Raw genomic sequence first — 25461 nt, 5'->3', positions numbered from 1 at the left:
TTCCCAAGGCCAGCTTTAGGGTTGATTAGATTTCTCTTTTTGAAAGAAAAGCAAGAAATCTTCACAAGGGGACAGGAGCATGAGAAAAGAGTCAATTCCAAATTCCAATTAAGAGAAAAGTGGTAGACCCACAGTTGACATTTAGCAGACTCCTTCTTCAATTATTGTACTTTGTCTCTTTTTCTTACTTTTTAAGTCCAAATGTACTAACCAAAGTGATTCAGTATATGTGTGTAGCCACTGATATTAGTGTCTTGTCTTTTAAACAGCTGTATGATTGATGATGCTTATTGAATAGTATGTTTTTCCTATCAATTCCACACATTATTTGCAGATTTTTATACCCATCTTTCTATGACGACGGCGTTTGTTCAGATGTTTTTGACTGCTATAACAATATGTTGTATAAAAACTATATAATATAACATAAGATTAAATTTGATTCGAAAACAACTGCATCGTTATGATAAAATGTTATTATAGAGAATGACTATTATAGAAAAGTCCTACAATTTGGCAGAAAAGAATTTGTTATTTTAGCTATACCATAATATTTGTGTAGTCACAAAACTTTTGAAACGTGCTCTTAAACATGCCGTAATACTGACTCTAAAATGGTTTGGGTTTACTCATATTTATAAGAGATAGATACTTATAAATCAAATCATATTAGAGCTCACTACGAAATACTTGGTACTACAATCATCGGAACAATGTTGGATGAATTCGTTGGCTTCTACAGTATAATTAGTCGAGGGAACCTGTGAAGCGATGATTTATTTAGGGTTAACGTCAACGCTTCGAGTATTGCGTAACTAGTTTACCCTGTGGAGGATGTCAACATTTCGAGTATTTGAGCAGTTGAAAGGATAAAAAACAAATTAAATGTTCACTCTAGAAATGTCATTTTTTGTGTAGTACCCAAGAGCTTTGCTCATTGGAGAAATGCTCAAGTGGATAATACGCACTGAGTTACGTAATAATTATTAATAAATCTATAAAAATGGTAGCAAAACACAAAAGTTCATCTGGAAAATTGTGCAACGTGAGTTTGATCCTTTTTATTTTCAGGCTGATGTTTGCAACTTCTTGCCAATGAAATGTTTTGGTTCTCAAGTCTCCAAGCAGGAAACGTTCTAATCCAATAACTTGCACTTGAATGGAGTTTGCATTTGAATTGTTCGCGATTACGTTACAGTACCAAATACACTCGATATTACCATCTTCAACTGGAAATACTCGAACACTAAAGAATAAAAGCAAACATTTCAATTCAAAAGACCTTGTGATCACTCGTATTCTCGGCAAATAATAGCAAAATGACTAGAGAACATCTGATGGGAAAGAAGAAAAAACTGCTACAGCAAGCATATTAGCATCCCTATGCCCGGTCATGGAGAACACTCCCTAAAAAGCCTCACCAAATTTGCAACATTCAATATGCAGTATGAGAACGTAAAATGAGGATTAGTGTTAAACACAGAAAAGTTCACAATGAACAATCCCACATAAGTTGGGTGTCTGTAAAGATCCTCATCAGATTGAGCAGCAACAAACGTGAAAGGCCGGTCCACAGCTTTAAGAACGACGTACTTTCTACTAGATGGAAAAACTAAGGACTTGCAAGAAACGTATAGACAATAAAATTACATCCCAATAAACCAAGAACTATCAAAATCTGGAAATATCCGTCGTATAAGACCAACAATATGGTTGCTATAATAGCCAAGTGTCCGAGAACTGAAAAGGGACAAAGCAACTGAGGCTAGATAATCTGTAACAACTTCTAATGCTTTTTAGCCAAAACATAATCAAAGCCTCACGATAACAAATTGATGCACACACAATCAGTAGCTTGCTTTGGCAAGTTTGAATTGGATCTTGTACAAATATGCAGCTGGATGATTTTTGATCATTAGCATCAGTAACAGAAGCTGAAATTGTCACTGAGGACAATGTACGAGAACAGAAAATGTGAACCAATATTATGGAATATGTGATGCGCAAACTGTTCTAGCATCTAGAATTTTCATTTCATCATTCATTTCAAACGAAAGCATAGAAGAGGCTTAACAAGAAGATGTATAACCAACCATTACAAGTAATTCAAAATGAACCTGGTTATCTTCGATTTAACAGAACAAACGTCAAGCATCCAACACCTGACAAATGAAACCATGGACAATAGGATACAATGCAAGTCAGTAGTGGCTATTAATGAAATAAAGGAACTGAAAGGAATGTATAAATACCAATGTACAAACCATCAAGGATGGCAAGACTGAAATATTCGAGCAAGGAAGCAAGTCCCAAGGAAGATCAAAAAGAAAATGCATCTCTAGATCTCATTTCAAAACCTAAGCTTCCTCCAAAAAGCACTTCAAAAACTTTAGAAAGTGCTCTCTCTCACGAAAACCATTTAATTCTCAGGTGCAACGCACTGTCAAACAATTGAATCCATATTTTAACAAGAGGTGCCAAAAAGGAAATGGGAAGAAAAAAGAAGAAGCAAAGTAACTCGTATCCAGTTTTCAGACACTTGAAGAATCAAATTCAGGTAAACGCAGATTTTGGGGAATAATTTAAATGAAACATACCACATATTTGTTTTTCAATAAGAAGCTATGGCAGATTCTTATCTATGAAAAACAGATGACACCCATTTAACAGTAGCACCAGCATGGGCACATGAAAAACTTTCTTCAATCATTAGTATCTAGTGAAGTAATTAAAACATCTAAAATCAAGTTTAACGTCATATCACTTACCAATTTATATCCTAGGCAAGCCCCAACTCTTGACAAGAACTCTCTGAAATACAATTCTGTGGACTATCGGACCCTGACTACCACTTTCACTTGGAATACTCATGTAAACGGCATCTTTGAACATCCATTCGTCACTTTCTTCACTGTAAAAATCTTCAAAAAGCTCACCACCCAAAGCGCACACACATTGACTTTCATCTGCAGGAACCATGGCCTCAGTACATTCTGATGTTTCACTAGAACCTCCAGCTGTCCCTTTGGATTTATCACCACAAAGGAGGCCACCAAATCTAGCAGCCCATTCCCCAGAATTCAAATACCACATTCTTGAATTATTCAACAGTTCGACGTCTGGATTTCTCGATGCATGCCACTCCAAGTGTCTATCAAGTTTCTCTTGTAGTTTAAGTCCAAAACCGCATATGCCACACTGATGTGGAACGTCATCAAGAAGTTCACTGATCACAGCAGGATGGGACTTCCGAATCACATCTGGCTTAAATGCAAGTCCAACAGACTTTTTGCCTCTTCTTTCGCGGACTGAAGTATGGCCTCAGGAGTTTTAGCAGAAGGTTTTGAGAGAGAAAGCTTATCCTTGGGAGCTGATGAAGGAACGGATGAGGATGTTGGAGCAGATAAAGCAGGAGTTGAAATGGTGCTCGCAGATAGAATAAGGTCCTGTGTTTGAGGAGGAGTAACTGAAGGAGTATAAGTAGGGGACTCCTTCTTTGCTGCAGATATTAACCCCTTCGCCACTCATGTACTCAAAATACTTGATAAAGGATTAGCAGCAGTACTTGGTTCGTTCAGAGGCTGCAATGATGCAGTCCTTACAAGAGTTGGAGGTGGCCCAGGTGGCAATGGTGGCTGTTCTACATTTTCTGGGAATAACTTGGAGGGTTTGAAGCATTTCTGTCCAAAGATAGACTAGAGACCAAGGCTGGCGGGATCCTGGGCCCAGATGGGGAAAATTGGGCAGGAGGAGGCTGTGCACTGGCTAGAGCACCCTTATCAAGAGAACCCAGTGTAGTATCTGAACTTGATTTACTACCAATAACTCCACTATTCAAAACAGCAGCCAACAAACTGCTAGTGCTAGAGGGATCAGGAAAACCTGAAATCTGAGGAACTGTTGAATTCTTGGTTTGACCAGAATATTCAGATTCCAGGCTTTCCCGCTGAACATTATGTCTCAACTGACGAGAAGAGGCCAAAGCAGACGAATTCCGCAAACTTGGAGGCTGTTGTCATTGTGAATTAAATGAAACAGTATTCCGAGATGGCATTGCCAGAGATTCCTGGGCAAACTGGTTACGAGGATCTAGATTTGTCCTCCTTGGGAATTGGGATATTCTTGGATCAGAACGAGAAGTGGTCTGCGTCTGGTACTGCTCACCGAGACTGTTCATTATTTGATTGGTGTTGCTTGCAATGAGTGATGGCGATGGAGGAAGCTGATGCATTGGTGACTAAGCAGAGGGAGAGGCAGCTCTGAAAGTCTCTCTCTGTTGCACTATGGATCCCCTGGATTCCAGAGTTTCATTCATTGGCACAAAATTTGGCGTTCCAACAGGGACAGAACCTGTCTGTAACTTGTAAGGTGCCCTACCTATTGGATTTGAAGCTTTTGACAGCCCACTGAAAGAAGTCTGATAGCCTTCTGGATGAACTGTAGCACCTAGAACAGAAGCTGAACACCTAGCTCCATCTAAAGCATGTGATTCCCTAGACCATACTGCTGACATTTGATTCCCAAAAGAACCTTGGCCTCTCTTCAGCAGAAAGAGAATCAGCTGAGGCTTCACTATCAGCCCTTAACCCGACCTCCCTTATGCTTTGTGGTCTCCTCACTTGATTTTGTAAGTCCTGCAGATTCAGGAAACTAACAAGGTTAGTCTGTTAAAAACAGGATAGGGACACTTTACATCCACAAAAACAACCGAAAAGTAGCTTCCACAGGAAAATAAAGAACTAGCTCAATCAACAAGAGCCAAAAGCATTGGCAAATCATCAATTTAACAAAGAATTGTCTTCAACTAGTTTAAGCATATTAGTGACCTATTCTTTCTAAACTTATCATAAAGAAACAGATTGGATGAAAGCTAATGGACGATAGCTAATGGGTTACACATTATTAACTTCAAGAAGATTATTACAGCCTTTTAATACTAAGGTGGATCATCTGTCCAGAGCTAGAACTACGGTGGGCAAAACGCAAGGAAATTCTTTCAGAAATGAAAATCCAGTATGAATACTTTGAATAAATATTGGTTGAGCATTTTCTCTGACAGATTTGTCTGAATCCTCAGATGCCCTTTGGCTACACTAGTTACATCATCCCACATGTACTCCTCTTCCTCAGAATTCTTCCAGTTCCTATCCGTTAAAGTACTGGTTCTATTTGGTAAGGACTGTATCAGTTGTGGATGTCCATCAGAGGTTGCAGATTTCTGGGATATACTTTGGAAACCATGCTTAATGTCCAACCGCTTCTTTGGCTCAATATTTTACCAGTCCCAGAATCATACCAAGGTTTATCAAACCCCTGTTCTTTAAGTCTTTCACCTCCTCTTCCTACTCCAAAGGCAGAACGTCTCGACAGATCAGAACCGTAATCCGAATCTCCATATGCTGCACTGATAGTTTTCTCAGGAGCATGCTCATTCAACTTTTCTTTCTGAGCACGCTGCAAGATTGAAATATTAAATGGCTTAGATTCCTTAACGTGATAAAAATTCAAGCATGCATAACTGCATATGTATAATAGTTAAAAACATATCGCATACTACTACCTTAGTGGAGGGATCAATCCATGATCTTCCAGAACTAATACTGGTCGTTCTCTCTGGTCGCTCTACGTCCTCATTTACATTATGAGTTCTGCTGATGTCACTAACTGCTCCTTTTGCCTTCATCACAACAAAGAACATTGATAAAGATAAGAGCATTTGCAGGAAAGATGTGATTGACAATGACTAAAGATAAGTGTTCCTTCTCTATCACATAATTCAATAAAGGTCTAGGTTCAAGTCCCACCATCACCCATCGACAAAATATTTCCACACAATTGACCCAAGAAAAAAATTCGAGTATCCCTTCTCTGAAGAATGATTTTAGATGAATTAGTTCACGCCAGCTCAAGAGGAGGACCAAGAACATCACCACAAAAAAAAAAAAAAAGGCCAAGGCACAAACACTAACCCCTGAGAATAAGACGACGTGGCGGGTTGTGTCATAAACCATTACATTGAAGATTCACCCATTACTGAGAAGTCTCCAATAGTGAGACCATTCCAGATGTGCAGTATCCCCGAACCCCGGCTAAGCTTAAAACAAAGGGCAGTACTATATGTGTTTGTATTAAGAGAGCAATAATGCTTTAATTTTCCAGCTAGAAAAAACTTTAATAGCTGAGAAAGAACTGGGATAAACTCTGCATTTGAGATGATGAAAAAATGGGAAATGTGACTTAGTAGCAGCACCATATAAGGTGCACAAGAAAATAGATTCAAAAGAGAGCACCAAAATGGCTACTCACTTACCCTGGTTGACTGCTGTTGGCGTTGCCGTGCCTCCAGATATTTGGGATTTACATGAATGCTATGTCCGGGTCTTTGAGCCTGTGGATCAGGCCTGGATGTCCTTGATGAAGAGCCATTGACACCAGTTGTAAATCCTAGCTCCCTCTCAATTAATTGGAGTTGTTGAGGGGGGAATACTCCTTTCCAAGTTCCAAAAAGATGCCGCATCCCAGGATGAGTAGAAGGTTCAACCTGTCTATAAGCTTTGCAGAAAACCTAACATGGAAAAAAGACCAATAACAATCAAGTTTGAAGTAGCTTGCAATGATGCAGCTAGCTCCATCAACTAAAAACGTAAACCCAACTAAAATTGAATACTCAAGGTAAGATAGGATTTCAGTGTTCCACATCATCATCCACCCAGATGGATGTCACATTCACAGGACAGGAAAAAAGAGAAAAAATTTTAATAGAGTTTTTTTAAGTAAAATGAGAAGATCTCTTCCAAATGAATCCAGAGGATGCCAATGGTAACAACAGCTGAGCAAAGTATGTTACAGAGTTTCTTTTTTCCTCTAGGAAAAGGAAACACATGAGAAAATGCAAAGGATGCAAAGAATCATGATCACAACAAACTAGATATAAATCCAAATTTGACCTCAGGTAGCCTGGTGGCAAAATACTTAATATGATCCGGCCCGATGTTCTTCACAATACTGTCCAAACGATATAGTGATGGAAGCTTTTGCTCAGTAGGAACCTGCGAATGATTTCCAGGCTAGATTAGAATGTGTTTGCAAGAGCCATAGACACTATTTGATGCAAACTGTATGCCACTGGAACAAAGCCAAAAAAAAAAAAAAATCTAAATGGGAAGAAAATCGAGATAGAAACATTACTCAAAGCAGCAAAGCAAAGACTATATGCACCATAAAATCTGACATCTTTGCAAACCATGAGAGCACATGCAATGCAGTTTCGGAATACTTACTTAAATATTCAGCAAACAAACTGAATACTAAACTGGGTCGTAGAAGTATCAACACGGAATCATCTTAGTATCAACACGGAATCATCTTTGGCAAAGCTAGTAAACAATTTCAAAATGTAGAATAAACCAGTTCAGTTAATTATTTGCACTGCACTACTCATTCATCACCTTCTCTCTATACAAGCAAATTATTTGACAAAATAAACATCAATTATACTTATCTGACCTCTTTTTATGTTTTTTATTAAGCCGAGGGTCTTTCGGAAACAGCCGTCCTACCTTGGTGGGAGTAAGGTCTGCGTACACTCTACCCTCCCCAGACCCCACGTTGTGGGATTCCACTGGGTTGTTGTTGTTGTTGTAAACATCAATTATACCTGTATCGCATGAACTGATATCCTAAAACAAGTATGTCGTTGACAACCTTCACTTTACCATAGCAAAATTATATATTGTACAAATAACAAAACCACTCAGATATAAGGACGAAAAACTATCAAAGAGAGGTGAAGAGAGGTCTTTCCTTTATCCATTTAAACAAAAGCATTTGCAACTTGGTTCAGATTTTCATTTGGACATAAATAAGTTAAATGGTTTCCGATATGAATATCACAATTCACATAACATACTGTGTATGTGATTCTTTCTCTATCACTTTGGAATTACTTGCAGTTTGTTTAAGTGAATCACAGGCATCCACTAGTTAAAAATGCACAATACGGATAAGTTATTTGATAAGAATAATCTAGGGGTAGCCAGACCTTCGATGTCTGATTATCCCAGAAGCAAAGGCTCAAGATCAGTATATCCTAAAACTGTGGAAGCAAGATTCAGTGTAACAGAACGTCTTGAACTTTACATGTCTTGAAGACTAGAATATTTTCGCAGAGAATAAAATAAGATAACAGGATACATCCTTCATCTGACAACAAATGGATAATAGTGAACTTCGACGATCCTGAGTATCTGAATTATGCCATAGACGTGTGCCCGACAAATTCAATCACCACAAGTATAGGTTAGGTGCATGTTAATAAACTGCCTAGCAATAAACCATCCCTTAGCCATTCAAAATATAGCAAAATTGGAGTTAGCTGTTCCGAAACCTAAAAAGAAATGTAAAATGAGTCTGTATTGGCCAGACATTAACCAGCCAAAAATAGCAACTGCACGAGTCATTTCTTTATTGAAGCAATATGATGCTTTTGAGATACATCCAGAAGAAAAGCTATAAATTGAATAGACAAGTGTTTCCCAAATGGCTCACATAATCATTCTCATTAATGCTGCGGAAAAACTGTGACTGCACATTGGAAGTGTTCCACAATGCTTTTCGGAGAACTTTCAATGGACAATTCTAACAGCTAAAGTTATAATCACGACATCTCCATTAAAATAGCAAACCAACTACATAAATTTATAAAGAGACCAAATTTCTTCCAAATCCACCAACTTTCTCACTAACCAAGAAACTTTTTGCAAAATCTTTACTCTATTTTCAGCTATAACACTCAGATTATACCAGCTGCACTAATCTAATGAATCAAGAAACTAAATTTACCTCCTTTATCAGATATCTCTTCTGTACAATCAAGTACGTAATATTGAACAAAGTCAACAACATTGACATAGTAAATTTAAAACCGGAATATCACAACGCTTTTCGGAGAACTTTCAATGGACAATTCTAACATTTAAAGTTATAATCATGACATCTCCATCACCATAGCAAAACAACTATATACGTAATTTCATAAAGAGGCCAAATTTCTTCCAAATCCACCAACTTTCTTACTAACCAAGAAATATCTTACTCTATTTTCAGCTGTAAAGCGCTTAACTAATCTAATGAATCAAAAATCTAACTTTACCTTCTTTATCACACTTCTCTTCTGTACAACAATCAAGTAGTAATTAAACACTAAATTGAAACGAAATCAACAACATTGACAACACAGTAGGCATTTAAAACCGGCAATAATGTTGTTGCATATAGTAGCAGCAATCGCCTCAGCAGCTTGCAAATTCTCACCAGCAATAATAGTCAAATCCGTTATTTTTTTTTTATGACATGGAAACCAGCAGCCGCTACCCTTCGAGTGCGCACAGGGTAAACCCAGCTCCTGTGCAATAGCTCGCAAACCACACAGGAGAGGTAACTCGCACTAGGCAAGCCCCATGCGACGAGCTCGACTCGACTCAGAAGGCAAATCCCCTACTGTCATAGGCAGGGGGTTTCGAACCTGAGACCTCCATTATGAAAGCCCCATGCTCAAACAACTGAGCCATCCTTGCGGGTAATAGTCAAATTCGTTATTATCAGCTAACACCGTCTTATACTGACTCACTAGCTCCTGATGCTGCACCTGTTGTTGTTGGTAAGTCCCACGAATCGAATCATTGGTTTCCATGTCTCGAATCCTCGAATTTGCAGCCCCTCGTTGAGGAACGAAGCTTCGCCCATTCGAGTTTCGATTAATCTTGGTTTTTTAGGTCCTGGTTCCAATCTTGATCTATCGAACGGTCCCTCCATTTCCATCACTGTATCAACCAAGAAAACACTAACCCTAACCCTAAATTTGAGCTATTTTACATTCAAATTTGCTAAAATGCAAATCAAAACAACAAAAACTACTTATTACTAATCCCAAGTAATTCTCAAGAACAAGGACAATCCATCACTTTATCAAAGAAAAAAAAACCTGACCCTAATACTAAATTACAACTATTTAACATGGGTTACATTCAAAATTGGTAACAAATCAAAAAAAAAAAAAAAAAAGTGCTACTTATTACTAATTCCATATGGATTTTCAACAACAATAAGTTGGCACCTTTACTTTGAGACTTCTGTTGACTTTCAAAACCTGTTCAAGTGTGATTTTAAAAACCTTGAAAACTGAAAGTATATTTAGGCCAAATTGGTACTGTTTCACTTTTGTTTGAATTTGCAATATGCTGGTTTTAGTTTAGGTGGTGATTCCTCTCTATGCTATCTTCTTACATTAACACCAGTTTAGAACTTGGCATATGAATGACTTGCCTGCTTGAGACTGCATGGTTTTTCCTCCTGTGATGGTTGAATTACTCTGTGACACTTTTGCTCTTGAATTTGTTGATAACTGGCCATTATGAGAGTTTTTGATTGTTTGTTTAGTCTTAACTGGTAACTAGATACTTGAGTTTGAACTTGTGGTATTTGATGGGTAGATTTGAAGTTTTCTGTGTGGTTTAATTGTGGTATTTGGAAGTTGATATCAGCTGAGTATATAGTGTATATTGAGGCGTATAGAGGGTATGCCCTTCATGGGTTTTGCCCTATATCAGTGGTATATCATGTATATTATCGCGTGATACTTAGAAAATTTTAAGGAAAAGATCATTTTGGGCCACGATTCTAGGCCTGCCCTTAGCATTGGTTCGCAGAATTGCCCTTCTTTTGGGGTGGTCTTTAAATTTTGCCCCTCATATTTAAAATCTTTAAATTTTGCCCTTCGGCTAAAACTCATGGGTTCCAGGTTTGAACCCCCAGTCAGTCAAAAATTTTAAAAAAATTCATAAGGCAGAGTTTAAATTTCGTTATGCTCCCACTGGTATACACTTCTTAAGGAATTATCAAAGTTATGCCGGACCCGATATACTTATCCCTTATGGGCAGATTTGGCATAAGTATGCCGGGTCCGGCATAACTTTGGTAATTGCTTCACAAGTTTATGCCGGTTCCAGCATACTTATGGGCAAACTTTTAGATAGCATTCTGTAAAATGGGTATAACTCCCAGCACAAAGCTCCGTTTGAACTCCACAATATACCGTTGGAAATCTATTTCAAAGGGCTATAACTTTTATGTTTTAAGTTTTCTTAAATTCTCAGCGGATTTTTATGAAATTGGATGGAAGGAAGACATATCGAAAACTTAGCCGATTCTATCGAATCTTAAGCTCCTTACTATTAGCCATCCTGAGGTGATCATATCTCCCAACTCCGATCTCTGATAGGCCTGTTTCTTATATGGTTGGAAAGGTATTTCTACGTACTACAACTTTAATTAAGGGTACTTTCCCAAATTCCCAACTACTCAAGGGGTTATGGTTTCCCGAAGTAGGCCTATTAACCATTTTCGGAAAACATTCAAACCTTTAGTTTTTCCACTAAAACTCTAACGATACGAGTCTAACATTAGTTCTAAGATATGGGGTGTAGCATTATGTAACACCCCGTATCTTAGAACTAAGGTTAGACTCGTATCATTAGAGTTTTAGTGGAAAAACTAAGGCCTACTTCGGGAAACCATAACCCCTTTATTAGTTGGGAATTTGGAAAAGTACCCTTAATAAAAGTTGTAGTACGTAGAAATACCTTTTCAATCATATAAGGAATAGGCCTATCAGATCAAGGAGATATGATCATCTCTAGATGGGTAATAGTAAGGCGCTTAAGATTCGATAGAATTGGCTTAGTTTTCAATATGTCTTCCTTCCAACCAAATTTCGTGGAAATCAGTTGACAATTTGAGAAAACTTAAAATACTAACGTTGTATCCCTTTGAAATAGCTTTCCAATGGTATATTGTGGATCCCAAACGGAGCTTTGTGCTAAGAGTTATGTCCATTTTACCGAATGCTGTCAGAAATGGCCTAGGGCGCCGCCTTGGACGATGCCCAGGGCGCTGCGCCAAGACAAAATCACATAAAATGTATTTCATGAGGGCCTGTAATATAGGCCTAGTTCCCCGCCCTGGGCGACGCCCAAGGCGATGCACCAGGCCAAATTATGCCTTAAACGTCCTTTTTCGAATTTTATATATACCCAACTCCGAAAAACTTTTCCCACTTCATTCTCAACTGTCTTTTTAGAGAGAAAACACCCTATGGCTTCCACAAAGCATCCAAAGTGAGTTCCTACTCAAAACCCATTGATTATTACATCATTCAAGAGGATTGAACTTCAAAAAGGTAATACTTCTACTCTCTAATCACTTATAATTGTGAATTGATGAGCTCTTGGGAGAATCGTAAATGGGTTTGATAGAGAGTATCATATGAACTATGCTAGGGTTTTGGATTATTAACTTAGGATTGTTGTAGTCATATGGGTGATGAAAAAAGATGTTATTTTCATCAAATTGAGATTGTAGAATCACCTAGAAGTAATAGAATGGGAATTGGGTGAAGAAAACACCATTAATGAAGGTTGTGGAGCTTTATGCCTACTAAGTGTTTGATAAAATGCTTAGGCGACCAAAGCATGGATATTATTGCTAATATGGAATACCTTTGACTTGTGTTGCTATAGATTAAAGTTGAAAGGGTTGATGAATGTTGTATTACACTCAAAGATCGGAATTAAGATATGTGAGGCTAACTCTTTACGTTTGGGAATGTTAATGATACTCCCTACGGCACGTTAATTTATAACGTTACTAATTGCCTCAGAAATATAGTTAAGCTTAGTTCCTTGAATAATTGCAAAACTTCTATTCTCTAGTTTCATAATTCATTCATGACTTTCATTCCGAAACGTTGTGATCTCAGTACGTAATCGATATAGACTCGTGTTTGATACCCATGAGTCTTAGTCTAGAATTTATAAATAGTTAAAGCTTCAGTTCTCATAATCAGTTCATGAATACACGTCTGAGTGAATCGTTGCCTAGTATGTCAGTGTCATATCTCTTAGCATGATTCTCAGTTCTTTTATGTAAATTGTTTAATGATGAACACATGTGTTATTGGGCCTAAGGCCGCAGTTATGTATACGTATACTTGGGCCTGAGGCCGCAGTTTGTGCACATATATATTGGGCCTAAGGCCACAGATTATTTACTCGGATAAACAAGTGGTTCGTCATTCAGAATAGGGAGTATTCATATCTTTACTTCCTTATTTCAGTTTAGTTATCATTTATTAGTTCAGTTTTAGTATTTACGATTCTTTCTTTTAGTTGCTTTACATACCAGTGCAATTCAAATATGTTAACGTCCCTTTTGCCCGGGGCCTACATCTCGCGATGCAGGTAACGATTTACAGGTTGACGATTCTCCTTGCTAGGACCTTCTCGTATCAGTTGCTTGGTGAGCCCTAGTTTCCTCGAGGCGTTATCATACTTTTCAGTCTTTATAGTAGTTCTGTCAGTGAGGTATGCTGGGTACCTTGTCCCGGTAAACAGTTAGTAGTTCAATACTTTTTAGAGGCTTCGTAGACTATAGTCTAATCAGTCAGATGTTTAGCAACTTTTGGTGTTAGCCCTGTCGGCTACTTATTCAGACTTATGCAGTATTTCTACATTTATGATATTTCAGTCAGACTTTTAGTAGATTAGCATGTGTCAATGTTATACCTACATTTAGTATGTTTGATATCACATATTGACTTAACCAGCCAGTTGGTTCGCTCGGTCACATGCAGACAGACACCAAGTGTCGTGTTACACCCAGGCCATGGTTGGGGGCATGACAAGTTGACCCTTGAAAATGCTTAGTTATCAAAACAGAATTCAATTTAGTATAATCTATTTGAAAACAGAACTTCTTTCCAATGGAATTAGCTGAAAGGAAGATCGCGAAAAAAATAAAGGAAAAGAAAAAGAAAATTAAAAAAAAGAGTTGGATGAGAGAACTGAAATGGGCCAAAATTGCCCCTAAACTATACGGAATAGAACGCTTTTACCCCTTTGTGTAAGAACTTTTGGATCTTTTTTTAGGATTCTGTAAGCTGAAAGGGCAAATGTGATTCTAAAAGAATAGTCGATTAATTTTCAATCCGAAGTGTATCAACTTTTGATTTAAAGTTTTTCTTCTAGTTGTAACTGCATTATTTTCCCGGGTACAAGAATATTCGACTAATCGTCAATGAAAAAGGCCCAATATCTATGATTGTGTACTGCGTAATGTGTGGAATTGTGGGAGTCTTGCCAAGAGGGCAGGGTCTGCCCGTGACAAGCCAAGCCCGACCAGATACGAATAGGCCAATGACTGGCTTGCCCCATTCATAAGGGCTGTTAGGTGGTTTAAGTACACCAAAGAATTCAACTAATTATACAATGAAGAAGGCCTGATGTTACAGATGTGTATTATGTATGGTGGAATGTGTGACTGGTTGTAGCTAATCATGTCAAGTGAGAGGGGTTGGCCCGTGACAAGCCCAATCAAACACATTAAGAATAGGCGAAGTAATTGCACGGTTTGCCCTTCAAATGGGCTGGTCTTCAATTCTTTCCCTTCAAACTCGAACTTATGCCTGGTGGGCCATAAGATTTTTAATGGCGCTGGTATAACTTGTGAATATTATGATGCGTAACTTATGCCTCTCTAAACATAATTTTGATTTTGAAGGGCAAAAATTAAAGACCAGTTCATTTGAAGGACAAAAATTAAAGACCAATCCATTTGAAGGGAAAACCGTGCAATTACCAGTTACTAGTTTGGTCCATTCATAAGTGACCTTTCTTGTCACTTTTGGTCTGTTTTTAGTTCCTAACATTTTGTGTATGTGCTTTGATCTGTCATATAGAGCTTTTCGCTAGATAAGAAGAGAGGGAAGAAATGTTTTATGGTAGCAGCACGGGAACTCGGTATTGCTTGGGATAACACACCACAGTATTGGGAATGGTTATCTCGCCCGGACTCCAGGTTTTATTTTTGTGTGTTTTCTCTCCATGTACTATAAATTTTGGAAGAAATTACTTTATTAAATATAAGAATTGATCAATTGCAAAAATTTTGTAGATTCTCAGAAGTGGCTACACTTAAGTGGGTCTGTTGGCTTGATATCCGAGGCAAAATTGAAACTCAAATACTATCGAAAAGAACCAAATATGTTCCTTATCTAGTCTTCAAATTGGAAGATAGATCCCATGGTCTTGGAAATGCTAATGCAGTTGTTAGATTTGTTGATTCTGAGAGTGACAATGAAGCGGAGCAACGAGCTATTGTTGTGCGTGTATCAGGACGAGGACTTAGAGCGACGCTGCCCTTGAGAAGAGATGATGGATGGATGGAAATAAAACTGGGAAACTTTTTCAACGATACAGCAGAAGACGGAGTTGTTGATGCACGATTAATGGAGATTAGGTGTCTTGGTGGAAAAAGTGGCCTTATTGTTCAAAGGATGGAGTTTCGTCCAGAATGAAGAAGAGAAGAATCCTTACTATGCCTTTTTTGATACTATTTATTTATGGTGCTATGTGTGTGCTCGCAGTATGCTGACAGCCGACATAAAATGAGCCAATTTAGAGTAAATTTCACCTGGCGGTTATCCAATTTTGGGTTTCTCTGTTATGAATCTACCCCAACCCACACTAACAACTATTGGGCCATGAAGTAATAGGGTCAAAAGGCTTTCACAAAGGCTGATTTGGGATTCAGGCCCATTTAGCAACTACTCGTTAAAAGGAGGACGAAGAGTTCGAATAACAGTTATGCGAATATTGTTTAGTCTAAATTCAAAAGTCTGTTTCTCCTCATCCCCATTTTCATTATCTCTGATTCTCATCTCTTCTTTCTATCCTTTGTATTTCAGTCAGATTTCTTTTGTTATTTCCAGAATCCCTATTGTATTGCTACTGCGTTTGGATTAATACAAGTTGTTAGCCGTGTTGAGAATTTGGTTTGTTACATTCTCACAAAAATGTCACTTTTCTATTTTGTTTTTATCACATAAACGTCATCCGATTGTGAAGTTTATCGTACAAAAGTCATTTTCTATTTTTTTTCATGACATAACTGATGGTAAACTACGAAATTCAATTATTTGTATAAATAATTTTGATAAGTACATACATCAGTTGAGGAATTTGAATAAACTTATCAGTCATTATATGAGACAATAAAGTCAAATGAAACACCAAAAATATTAAATTATAAGAATTAAGAGACAATACAATCTACACAAATATTATATCCTCAAACGATAAAATACAATACAGTAAAATATAATACAAAATGACACATCAAAATTATAACAATACAAAGAGAAAGTTTGTGCCAGGGGCGGAGCTACTACCTTGGAAGGGTGGTCAGATGAACACCCTTCGCCGGAAAATTCCATCGTATGTGTAGGTCAAATATCGTTGTTATCGGATAATTACTTAACCCTGAACACCCTTGACACATCCAGCAGTGATAGTGCAGCGGTCAAGGTGTTCAGCTCATCAAAAGACACACGGGTTCAAATCCATGCGGCTGCTAACTTTTGCCTACTTCTATTTTTGTAGGCAAAATAGAACAACTAATGGAGCGGTTCACCAACTCTTGCAAATATTCTCTCATATAAAGAAGGTAAGTATTGTTGTTAAGTCTTGTGTTATTATTGCAATAATGCTTCAACTTATATGATATTTTTAATCATATTGACATAAGAAGAATTTCAACTTATAGTACTTATTCATATAATTTTTAAATATCTAAATTTTAATTTTAGAATATTGAGTTGATTTAATTCAATTTAACTTTAAAATTAGTCAATTTGAATCTCGAGAACCAAAAAGTGTCACATAAATTTAAAAGGATTTCAGTTATAGGAATCACAAAACTAGTCACAATGCGTAGACAACCTTTTTCATTATTCTTAAATATTTTGGTGACAATTACTTAGTGTCTTAGCTACGTTTTGCATTTTTTTTTTTTTTGGTTTGGATTATTATATTGTGTCTTGTAGTTATTTTTCCAATTAGAATAGAAAAAATATTTTAAACACCAAAAGATTCATCTTATACAAATTAAAATGCTCTACAATAAATGATGAAATTTTAGGCGATTTTGTAGTGGCTGATGTACAAAAGAGATATTTAGTATAGTTTTTAATGAGGCTATTATAAGAATATTTCAAGATATAAATCTTCTCGAGTAGGATTCAATAATATATTTGGATTATGCTTTCACTAGAAGAATTTGTTTTCCCCATCTTTTATGTTTAGTTTAAGTTTATACAACTTTTAGTACTATAATAAGTGTTTTCATGACTTAACTAAATATTATGTAGCTTGACTTCATTTTTTTGCACCAAATCACCAATTTTTTTTTTATTTTATTTACCTCTTCGAAGTTTGAACACCGTTCGATAAAATTCTGGCTCCGTCATTGATTTGTGTAGACGTAAGCTGATTGTGACGTACAACTAAAACTCGTATGAGTTACTGAACAATCAAACCAAACTAAAAGACCCAATCAAATCGACATATATTTGAGATTTGGTATTAAACAAGAAAAATCAAACAATCCGACATATGATGATGCTTGCTAGGAACCAGGAACATCTGTATGGTGCTAAGAAAAATAGCTTGTTTGGCCAATTTCGAAATTTACTTATTTTTGTCAGATGCTTTGTCCATAAAAGTATTCTTTAGAGAGTAACAATTCGTGCTTCACTAATCAATTTAACAAATATTTTTATCAATATTAGAATAGTAATTTGTGTAGTTCCATAAGTGCTAGTGAGGAAAACTTTTTTTTTTTGCTTCTAAAAATACTTTTGCTATTATTCTTTCCTTCCATTTTTACTTGTCTTGTATACTAAACATAGTTGTCCATTTTTACTTGTCTAGTTTGGAAAATCAAGAAATAATTCATCATTTTATATCTATTTTACTCTTATTATTAATTATTAGGTTGAAAAGTTCAAGGAATTCTTAGTGGCTGCACAGCTTTTAAAGTATATTTTGTTGATTTCAATCATTAGATGACTTAGTAATAATTAGAGGTGATAGAGTAAAATTGGCATTCTATTTTTGGCTCATTAATAGGCGTCTCAAGTTAATACGTGACAAGTAAAAATGGACGGAGGGAGTAAAAGGTACTCCCTCCATCCCAATTTAACGGTCCTAAAAAAGTGTCTTTCTATATTTAATAATTTTCAAATTCAAACATTCTACACGGTAAGTTTAAGATTGCAAGATTTAAAGAATTACACAAATTTTTAATTTAAGACCACAAGATTCAAAATCTTCATTTGTTTCTTAAATTTCGTACCTAATCAAATTAAAACACTTAAATTAGGACGGAGGGAGTAATTATTTTTTCGTAAAAACTTGATCAAATACTAAGGGGTCGTTTGGTGCATGATATAGGCTGAGATATCCCAGCACTGATTTTTTGTACCGTATTTGATAGGAAGTATAAATTTATCTTGGATAAATTTATACCTCCTACCAAACACGGTACAAAATGAAGCATAATCCCAAAGGTGGGATATCCCTTCTTATCCATTAATCCCGGAATTATTTTATATTATTTTTTAATTAGTATAAAATAATCCCAAAAAATAAAATAAATTAATCCCAAAATTATAATTTCAGAATAATTTTGATTACCGGCCAAACTACTACTAACTTCTTAAAATAAGCACTTTTACTTCTGAGAAACTTGGCCACACAGGCTAGAGATTTGATATTTTGCTTATTGAAAAGGACTTCGTTTGATTTATTAGCTGTCCCATAGAACTTACTCGACAAGTTTCTAAAAGAGACTTTGGTTGACTTACCTGTCCCATTAAACACGTTTTAAAAGCTTGCATCTTTTCCCCTATATAAGACAGTTTGAAGATTCGGCAACTTTAATAAATAAATTTGAATGCTTTGACTTAGAACTTGAGCTAGGGACAATCAAGAGCCGATGACATTCTTTTGGAGTTCTTCCCATGTTCCAGTGGACTATTTCCGGTTTCTGCCGGAAGGTTGTATATCGGAAATTCTCTCCTTAACATCGCCAAAAGATGCTGCTAGATTCTCAGCTGTATCGCGAACATTCCTGTCTGCCGCAGAATCCGACATAGTTTGGGAGAAATTTCTTCCGTCTGATTATGAAGATATTATCTCTAGATCAGACTCTTTAATGGTTTCTCCTTCCAAGAAACAACTTTACCTCAGCCTCTGTGACTCTCCAATTCTCCTTGATGGAGGCAGACTGGTATGATTTCTCTTGGTCTCTTAATATTAACTCATCTTAGTTAACCAGAATAAGGGTAGAGGAACAAGTCCATTAACTACCTAGTTTCAAATTGTGTGCCAATTGACCCTTAAAATTTATCCACCTTCATCTCCATCGTAAAGCCTGAAAAACTTCAAAACACAGCTTCTTTCAGATTCAGTTTAGCTGAAAGAAAGACAGCAAAGAAGAAAGAGAAAGGAAAAGGAAAAGAAAAAGAGTAGGTCGAGAGAACTGAAAGGGCCAAAATTGCCCCTAAACTGTACAAGATAGAACACTTTTAATCGGATTTTTCATTGTTTCTTTTCAAGATTATGTTACCTCAAAAGGCAATTGTGATTCTAAAAGAAGATATACAAGGGCAAATGTCTGGCACTTTTGTAACGGGAGGGCAAAGAAAGGCTCAGTTATTAACAGAGAGCAAATGTATACCTAGATATTGACGTTTAAAAGGAAAAGTTGATACACGAAGATTAGGCAGCTACCATAGTTGTATTGGGGTGCACAGATTTACCTTTAAGGCGCTGACTTGTATTCCATTCCCACTCCAGCTTTTATCAACAAAAAAAAAAGGGGGCATGTTTGTAGTCTCGGACAAATTTTTATTTTTCGTTTGTTTTTTTCTTGAGTTTTGAGAGTTACACGCTAAATTTTGTAGCAATTAACTCTGTAAATGACATGTCTATGTTAAAGATAATGGCCCCGCTGCTTTCAAATCCTGATTCCGCTCAGGGTGTTGAGTGGTGTGGTTCCAGAGGCTTCCCTATCGTGTAGTTCTCTATATGGTCTAGGACCCTTTTTTTTTATTTGTTTTTAATTGTTGAGGTATTGTGTTTGTGATTTGATATGTCAAATAGAGTTTATCGCTGGATAAAAAGACTGGGAAGAAGTGTTTTATGGTAGCAGCAAGAGAACTTGGCATTACATGGGGTGATACACCAGTGTATTGGGAATGGTTATCTCACTCGGACTCCAGGTTTTATATTTCCGCGGTTCCTTTCCATGTACTAAAAATTTTGAAAAAATTACTTTATGAATTGTAATTACTGAGCAAGTGTAAAAAATTTGTAGATTCTCAGAAGTGGCTAAACTTAATTGGGTCTGTTGGCTTGATATCCGAGGCAAGATTGAAACTCGGATGTTGTCGAAAAGGACCAAATATTTTGCTTATCTAGTATTCAAATTGGAAGATAGATTCCATGGCCTTGGAAATGCTAATGCCGTTGTTAGATTTGTTGATTCTGAGAGTGACAGTGATGCGGAGCAACGAGCTAGTGTTGTGCGTTTATCAGGACAAGGACCTAGAGCGACGCTACCCTTGAGCAGAGATGATGGATGGATGGAAGTAGAACTGGGAAACTTTTTTAACGATACCGGAGAAGACGGAGCTGTTGATGCGCGATTAATGGAGATTAGGGATCTTGGTTGGAAAGGTGGCCTCATTGTTCAGGGAGTGGAGTTTCGTCCAGAATGAAGAAGAGAAGAATACTCATCTTACTATGCTTTTATGTTTTGGACTCATTTTGATTGATTCATATACTTTTATATTTTGGCCCTTCTCAAGAAACGTATCGAGAGAGTATTGGATTTGGTTAAACAATGTGTCAGTTTCTTGTGGCGCTTGCTGCAGATGTAATTGTTCCATGTACTACTATAAGGTTGTTTGTTCAACATCAACAAGAAACAGGAGATTAGATTCCTGTACTATATTGATATTTAGCTAGATCATTTCATTGATTTTCGCGTGCCTCAGATTCTACACACTCACACACACAAATAAAAAGGGGAAAAGTTTGGTGCACTAAGCTTTCGTTATGCGCGGAGTCCGAAGAAGAGCCGGACCGCAAGGGTCTATTGTAATAAATGCAATATTCTGAAAATCTCTCCCTTTTTCTCTACATTGTTTTCAAAATAAAAGTGTCAGTTCTTTGAGTTCGCCTAAGTTTTTGTAATTTGAATTACCGCTATTAGAGAACAATTTATTTCGTTCTATCCTCCAAGGAGTTAATTTAAAACCTTGGATTTTCAGTTGCACACTTTATTTTGCAGCGCATTTTACCCCTCTGAACTTTTTTGTGTGTAACTGGAAGTCTGGCAAATGGCAATAGTTCAATGGGGTGTTTGTGCCTTTTCCCCAAAATACATGTGGTATATTAAGAAGTAAACCATTGCTATGAGTATGTGATAATTAGCTGATTAAAAAATATTCCACTTGGGATATGTTTAATTCTATTGGTTTCTGAGAAGACTTTGTTTGATTTATTATCTGTCCCAATATATGACTTCTTCAAAGTTTCTAAAAAGACTTTGGTTAACTTTAGCTATCCCCGTCATAGAAGTTTCAAAAGCTTGTAATCTTCTTTTACTTCTACATAGACAGTAAAAAATTCAGCAACTTTAATCAATTGATTTTCCCATGGACTATTTTCTGTCTCTGCCGGAAGGTTGCATATCGGAAATTCTCTCGTTAACGTCGCCGAAAGATGTTGCCAGATCTTCCTGTATCGAGAACATTCATGTCTGCTGTTGAATCCAACGTTTTGGGAGACATTTTTGTGGGTCCAGTCCCCTATCCCATATTCGAAGAAAGGAAGATTTTTATTCCTTTGATAAAATCACATTAGTAGCAATTGTGGAATTGGCCAACAAGTCAATTCTTTTATTCACATTTTCGTGATGTAAGCGCTTACCTCATTATAGTCGTGATGTAAGCGCTTACCTCATCATAGGAAATTCATTCCTATAAATAGGCAGCTTATGGTTCATTTGTAACACCCCAAAATCTCAGACAATACATCTGAGTGAGAGCAAAATGAGGTATTCCATAGACTGTAAAAAAATAGTCTGTGAAGAAAAATAGAGTGAGTGATATTATAGTGAGGTGGAAAATCAAAAGAGTGTTTTCTTTTTTAGTGTGTAGTGGTCTTTGGAGTATTTATACTCGTGATTACACAGTGTAAAATTCCTTACTATGATATCAGCTGCTCCTCTTGGCCGTGGTTTTTCCCTTATTCAGAAGAGTTTCCACGTAAAATCTTGGTGTCATTATTGCTGCATTTTATTCTTGTTGATTTAACCATAACTTAGTGTTTCACGTTTATCACTAATACCGTGAATATTATTTTTGCGGGTCTATTTTATTCCCAACCATTTTTGCCCTCTGATTATCAGCAAATTCTTTCTAGATCAGACTCTTTACTGGTTTCTCCTTCCAAGAAATAACTTTACCTCAGTCTATCTAACTCTCCAATACTTCTTGATGGAGGCAAATTGGAATGATTTCTGATTCTCTATCTATGTTTGGTTCTTCTTTTTTCTCCTTTTTGTGTTTATTACTACCTAGTTTCCAACTTGTATGTCAGTTGCCTAAAAAATTCCCCGTTATAAAAAAAAAAAAAAAAAAAAAAAAAAGAGTTTGAAGTGTGCATTTATCCAACTAAAAGTTAGATGTGTTTAACTAGATATCACAAGGACCACGAACACGATCTTCATCCAAAGGAGTTAGGATCAAAAGTGCATCAACTTTTCCTTTTAAAGTTTCGATTCTAGTTGTAAATGTGTTACTTTCGTGAATACAAGTACATTCCACCAGTTGTCAATGAAAAAGGGTCGATGTCTATGATTGTGTATTGTGTATGGTGGAATTGGGGAAGTCATGTCAAGTGGGCACGGTCAGCTTGTGACTCAAGGGCGGAAAAATGTTACGATATTGGGGTTCATCTAAACTCAATACTTTCGAAGCGAAGCATAAATTTTATGCGTAACAATTCACTAAAATTGCAACAAATAAAAGATATGAATTCTTTAACTTTAAAAATATAATATGTTCAATTCTAAAAACCTTAAAGATTAGAACCATAGAATTTAAATACTGAATCTGCCTCTATCGAGACCAGCCTAACCCGGCTTGATAAGAATAGGCCAATGACTGGCCTGCCCCATTCATAAGGATTATTGGGCAGTTTGGGTTCAGGCCACCTTTCAGGTAGTTATTTTCATGAATACATGAGATTTCAACTAATTGTGCAAGGCAAGAGGAGTTACTCAGATGGTAAGCACCCTTCACCTCCAACTTTAAGGTTTTGAGTTCGTGCTATCAAGAGAGCAAAAAGAGGAAGCTCCTAGGGTCCTAGGGAGGGGTTACAAAAGACTAATTGTACAAAGAATAAGGGCCTTAAACTTATGGCTATTGATGTGTACTGTGTATGGTGGAATGTGCAGCGTGTTGTAGCTAGTCATGTCAAGTGAGCCGAATTGCCCCCTTATGAGCTCAATCAAAGATAGTAAAAATAGGCTTCCCTTTCATGTAGTTCTAGACAACCTTTTTTGGTTTTTTTTTTCGGTGATGTTTTGTGTATGTGATTTGATCCGTGAAATATAGCTTTTCGCTGGATGAGAAGACTGGGAAGAAATGTTTTATGGTAGCAGCAAGGGAACTTGGTATTGCATGGGGTGATACACCAAAGTATTGGGAATGGTTATCCCACCCAGACTCCAAGTTTTATATTTTTGCGATTACTTTACATGTACTATAAATTTTTGAAAGAAATTAATTCATTAAACATAATTATTAAGCAAAGGTTTTTTCTTTTTTTTTTTTTGGGTGTAGATTCTCAAAAGTGGCTAAACTCAAGCGGGTTTTTTGGCTTGATATTCGAGGCAAAATTGAAACTCGAATACTATCGAAAAGAACCAAATATGTTGCTTATCTAGTGTTCAAATTGGAAGAGTCTTCTCATGGCCTTGGACGTGCTAAGGCGGTTGTTAGATTTGTTGATTTTGAGAGTTACAATGAAGCGGAGCAACGAGCTAGTGATGTGAGTTTATGAGGACTAGGATCTATAGCGATGCGACCCAGGAGAAGAGATGATGAATGGATGGAAATAAAAATGGGAAACTTTTACAACGATACAGGAGAAGACGGAGTTGTTGATGCGCGATTAATGGAAAATTTGCATCTTGGTCGAAAAAAGTGGCCTCATTGTTCAAGGAGTGGAGTTTCGTCTAGAATTAAGGATCGATTCTTTAGCGAGGTATAGAAAGTATCGTTAAATATTTGATACTATGATTTTGCAAGATCTAGTAGCAGAGTGAGTTGATGCATACACAAACGTCATTTGATTGTTATGATTATACAACAACAACATACCAGTAAAATCTCATTAAGTGGGTCTGGGAAGAATAAAGTATACGCAGACCTTATTCCTACCCTTTGATTGTTATAATTATATAAATGAAATATGTCACCTATTTGTAGTATCAATTTTCTGCACTCTGTTTTAATTAATACCCATCCCTTTATTTAATAAATAACCCTCCATCATCAATAGATTTGCCAGATGAACAACCATTTGTGCCAGCTCCTGCTGCCATTGTTGTTGTGTTTATATGATGCTCTAAAATTGTTTATCTAGTCTAATTTACTAAATGGCATGTTTATGTTTTTGAAATATCGCATGTCGAGTTCTTTTTTGGGGAGAATCACTCCACATGGGTCGTCCCGTGTAGAGGTGGCAACCGGTTTGGCCTTACCGGTTTTAACCAGTAACCGGACCGGTTAAATCGGAACCGGAACCGAAACCGGTAGAACCGGTTAACCGGTTCCAGTTAACCGTTTAATGGTTTACCGGTCCGGTTCCAATATTTTGAAAATCGGAACCGGTTAAACCGGTAAAACCGGAACCGGACCGGTTAAACCGGTAAAAAATTAAAAAAAAAAAAAACTAAAGTATATAAGTAAGTATATATAGTATATAGTACATATATGTATATATATTAAGTATATATAGTATATAGTACATATATGTATATATATTAAGTATATATAGTATATAGTACATATATATAAGTATATATAGTATATATATTAAGTATATATAGTAGATATGTATATATAATATATATATATTAAGTTATACATATATATAAGTATATATAGTATATAGTACATATATATACATATATATATATATAAGTATATATAGTATATAGTACATATATATTAAGTATATATAGTATATATAGTAGATATGTATATATATATTAAGTATATATATTATATATAGTAGATATGTATATATATATTAAGTATATATATTATATATAGTAGATATAGTAGATATAGTAGATATGTATATATATATTAAGTATATATATTATATATAGTAGATATGTATATATATATTAAGTATATATATTATATATAGTAGATATGTATATATAGTATTTAGTATATATATTAAGTTATACATATATATACAT

The 25461-nt window shown here is 36.3% G+C and overlaps 2 protein-coding genes, 1 long non-coding RNA gene and 2 pseudogenes across 3 annotated transcripts; 3 read left to right on the top strand and 2 right to left on the bottom strand.

Moving 5' to 3' along the window:
- Window positions 1-1985: 1985 nt before the first annotated feature.
- Window positions 1986-2762, bottom strand: LOC132604364 (uncharacterized). The gene is made up of 2 exons (XR_009568706.1): window positions 2265-2762; window positions 1986-2162 (listed from the first exon to the last, which is right to left on the bottom strand). It is a non-coding gene; the product is annotated as an uncharacterized LOC132604364 (long non-coding RNA).
- A 17-nt stretch (window positions 2763-2779) lies between these two features.
- LOC132604363 (polyadenylation and cleavage factor homolog 4-like) lies at window positions 2780-10600 on the bottom strand (annotated as a pseudogene).
- Window positions 10601-14540: 3940 nt separating this feature from the next.
- Window positions 14541-15409, top strand: LOC132601942 (F-box protein At2g02240-like). Its single transcript, XM_060314989.1, has 3 exons — window positions 14541-14549; window positions 14792-14910; window positions 15007-15409. The coding sequence occupies exons 1-3, from the start codon at window positions 14541-14543 to the stop codon at window positions 15407-15409; spliced, it is 531 nt and encodes a 176-aa protein (XP_060170972.1).
- A 3417-nt stretch (window positions 15410-18826) lies between these two features.
- LOC132604362 (putative F-box protein PP2-B12) lies at window positions 18827-20937 on the top strand. Its single transcript, XM_060317845.1, has 3 exons — window positions 18827-19182; window positions 20058-20176; window positions 20272-20937. Exons 1-3 carry the CDS (start codon window positions 18889-18891, stop codon window positions 20672-20674), a joined length of 816 nt encoding a protein of 271 aa, XP_060173828.1. The 5' UTR covers window positions 18827-18888; the 3' UTR covers window positions 20675-20937.
- Window positions 20938-21616: 679 nt separating this feature from the next.
- Window positions 21617-24361, top strand: LOC132602642 (F-box protein PP2-B10-like; annotated as a pseudogene).
- Window positions 24362-25461: the final 1100 nt, after the last annotated feature.

The sequence above is a fragment of the Lycium barbarum genome, chromosome 7, assembly GCF_019175385.1.
Source record: "Lycium barbarum isolate Lr01 chromosome 7, ASM1917538v2, whole genome shotgun sequence".
In the NCBI taxonomy this organism is placed as follows: domain Eukaryota; kingdom Viridiplantae; phylum Streptophyta; class Magnoliopsida; order Solanales; family Solanaceae; genus Lycium; species Lycium barbarum.
The sequence above is the reverse complement of the archived record's forward strand: the minus strand, read 5'-3'. Positions and strand labels throughout refer to the sequence as shown.

What these genes read in the sequence shown, in the direction of transcription:
- LOC132601942 (XM_060314989.1), top strand. An exon ending in TTATCTCGCCCGGACTCCAG is followed by an intron (nt 14,911 to 15,006) that starts GTTTTATTTTTG and finishes AAAATTTTGTAG; the next exon opens with ATTCTCAGAAGTGGCTACAC.
- LOC132604362 (XM_060317845.1), top strand. Translation starts at nt 18,889, where the DNA reads ATGACATTCTTTTGGAGTTCTTCCCATGTTCCAGTGGACTATTTCCGG. An exon ending in TCCTTGATGGAGGCAGACTG is followed by an intron (nt 19,183 to 20,057) that starts GTATGATTTCTC and finishes TATGTCAAATAG; the next exon opens with AGTTTATCGCTGGATAAAAA. An exon ending in TTATCTCACTCGGACTCCAG is followed by an intron (nt 20,177 to 20,271) that starts GTTTTATATTTC and finishes AAAAATTTGTAG; the next exon opens with ATTCTCAGAAGTGGCTAAAC.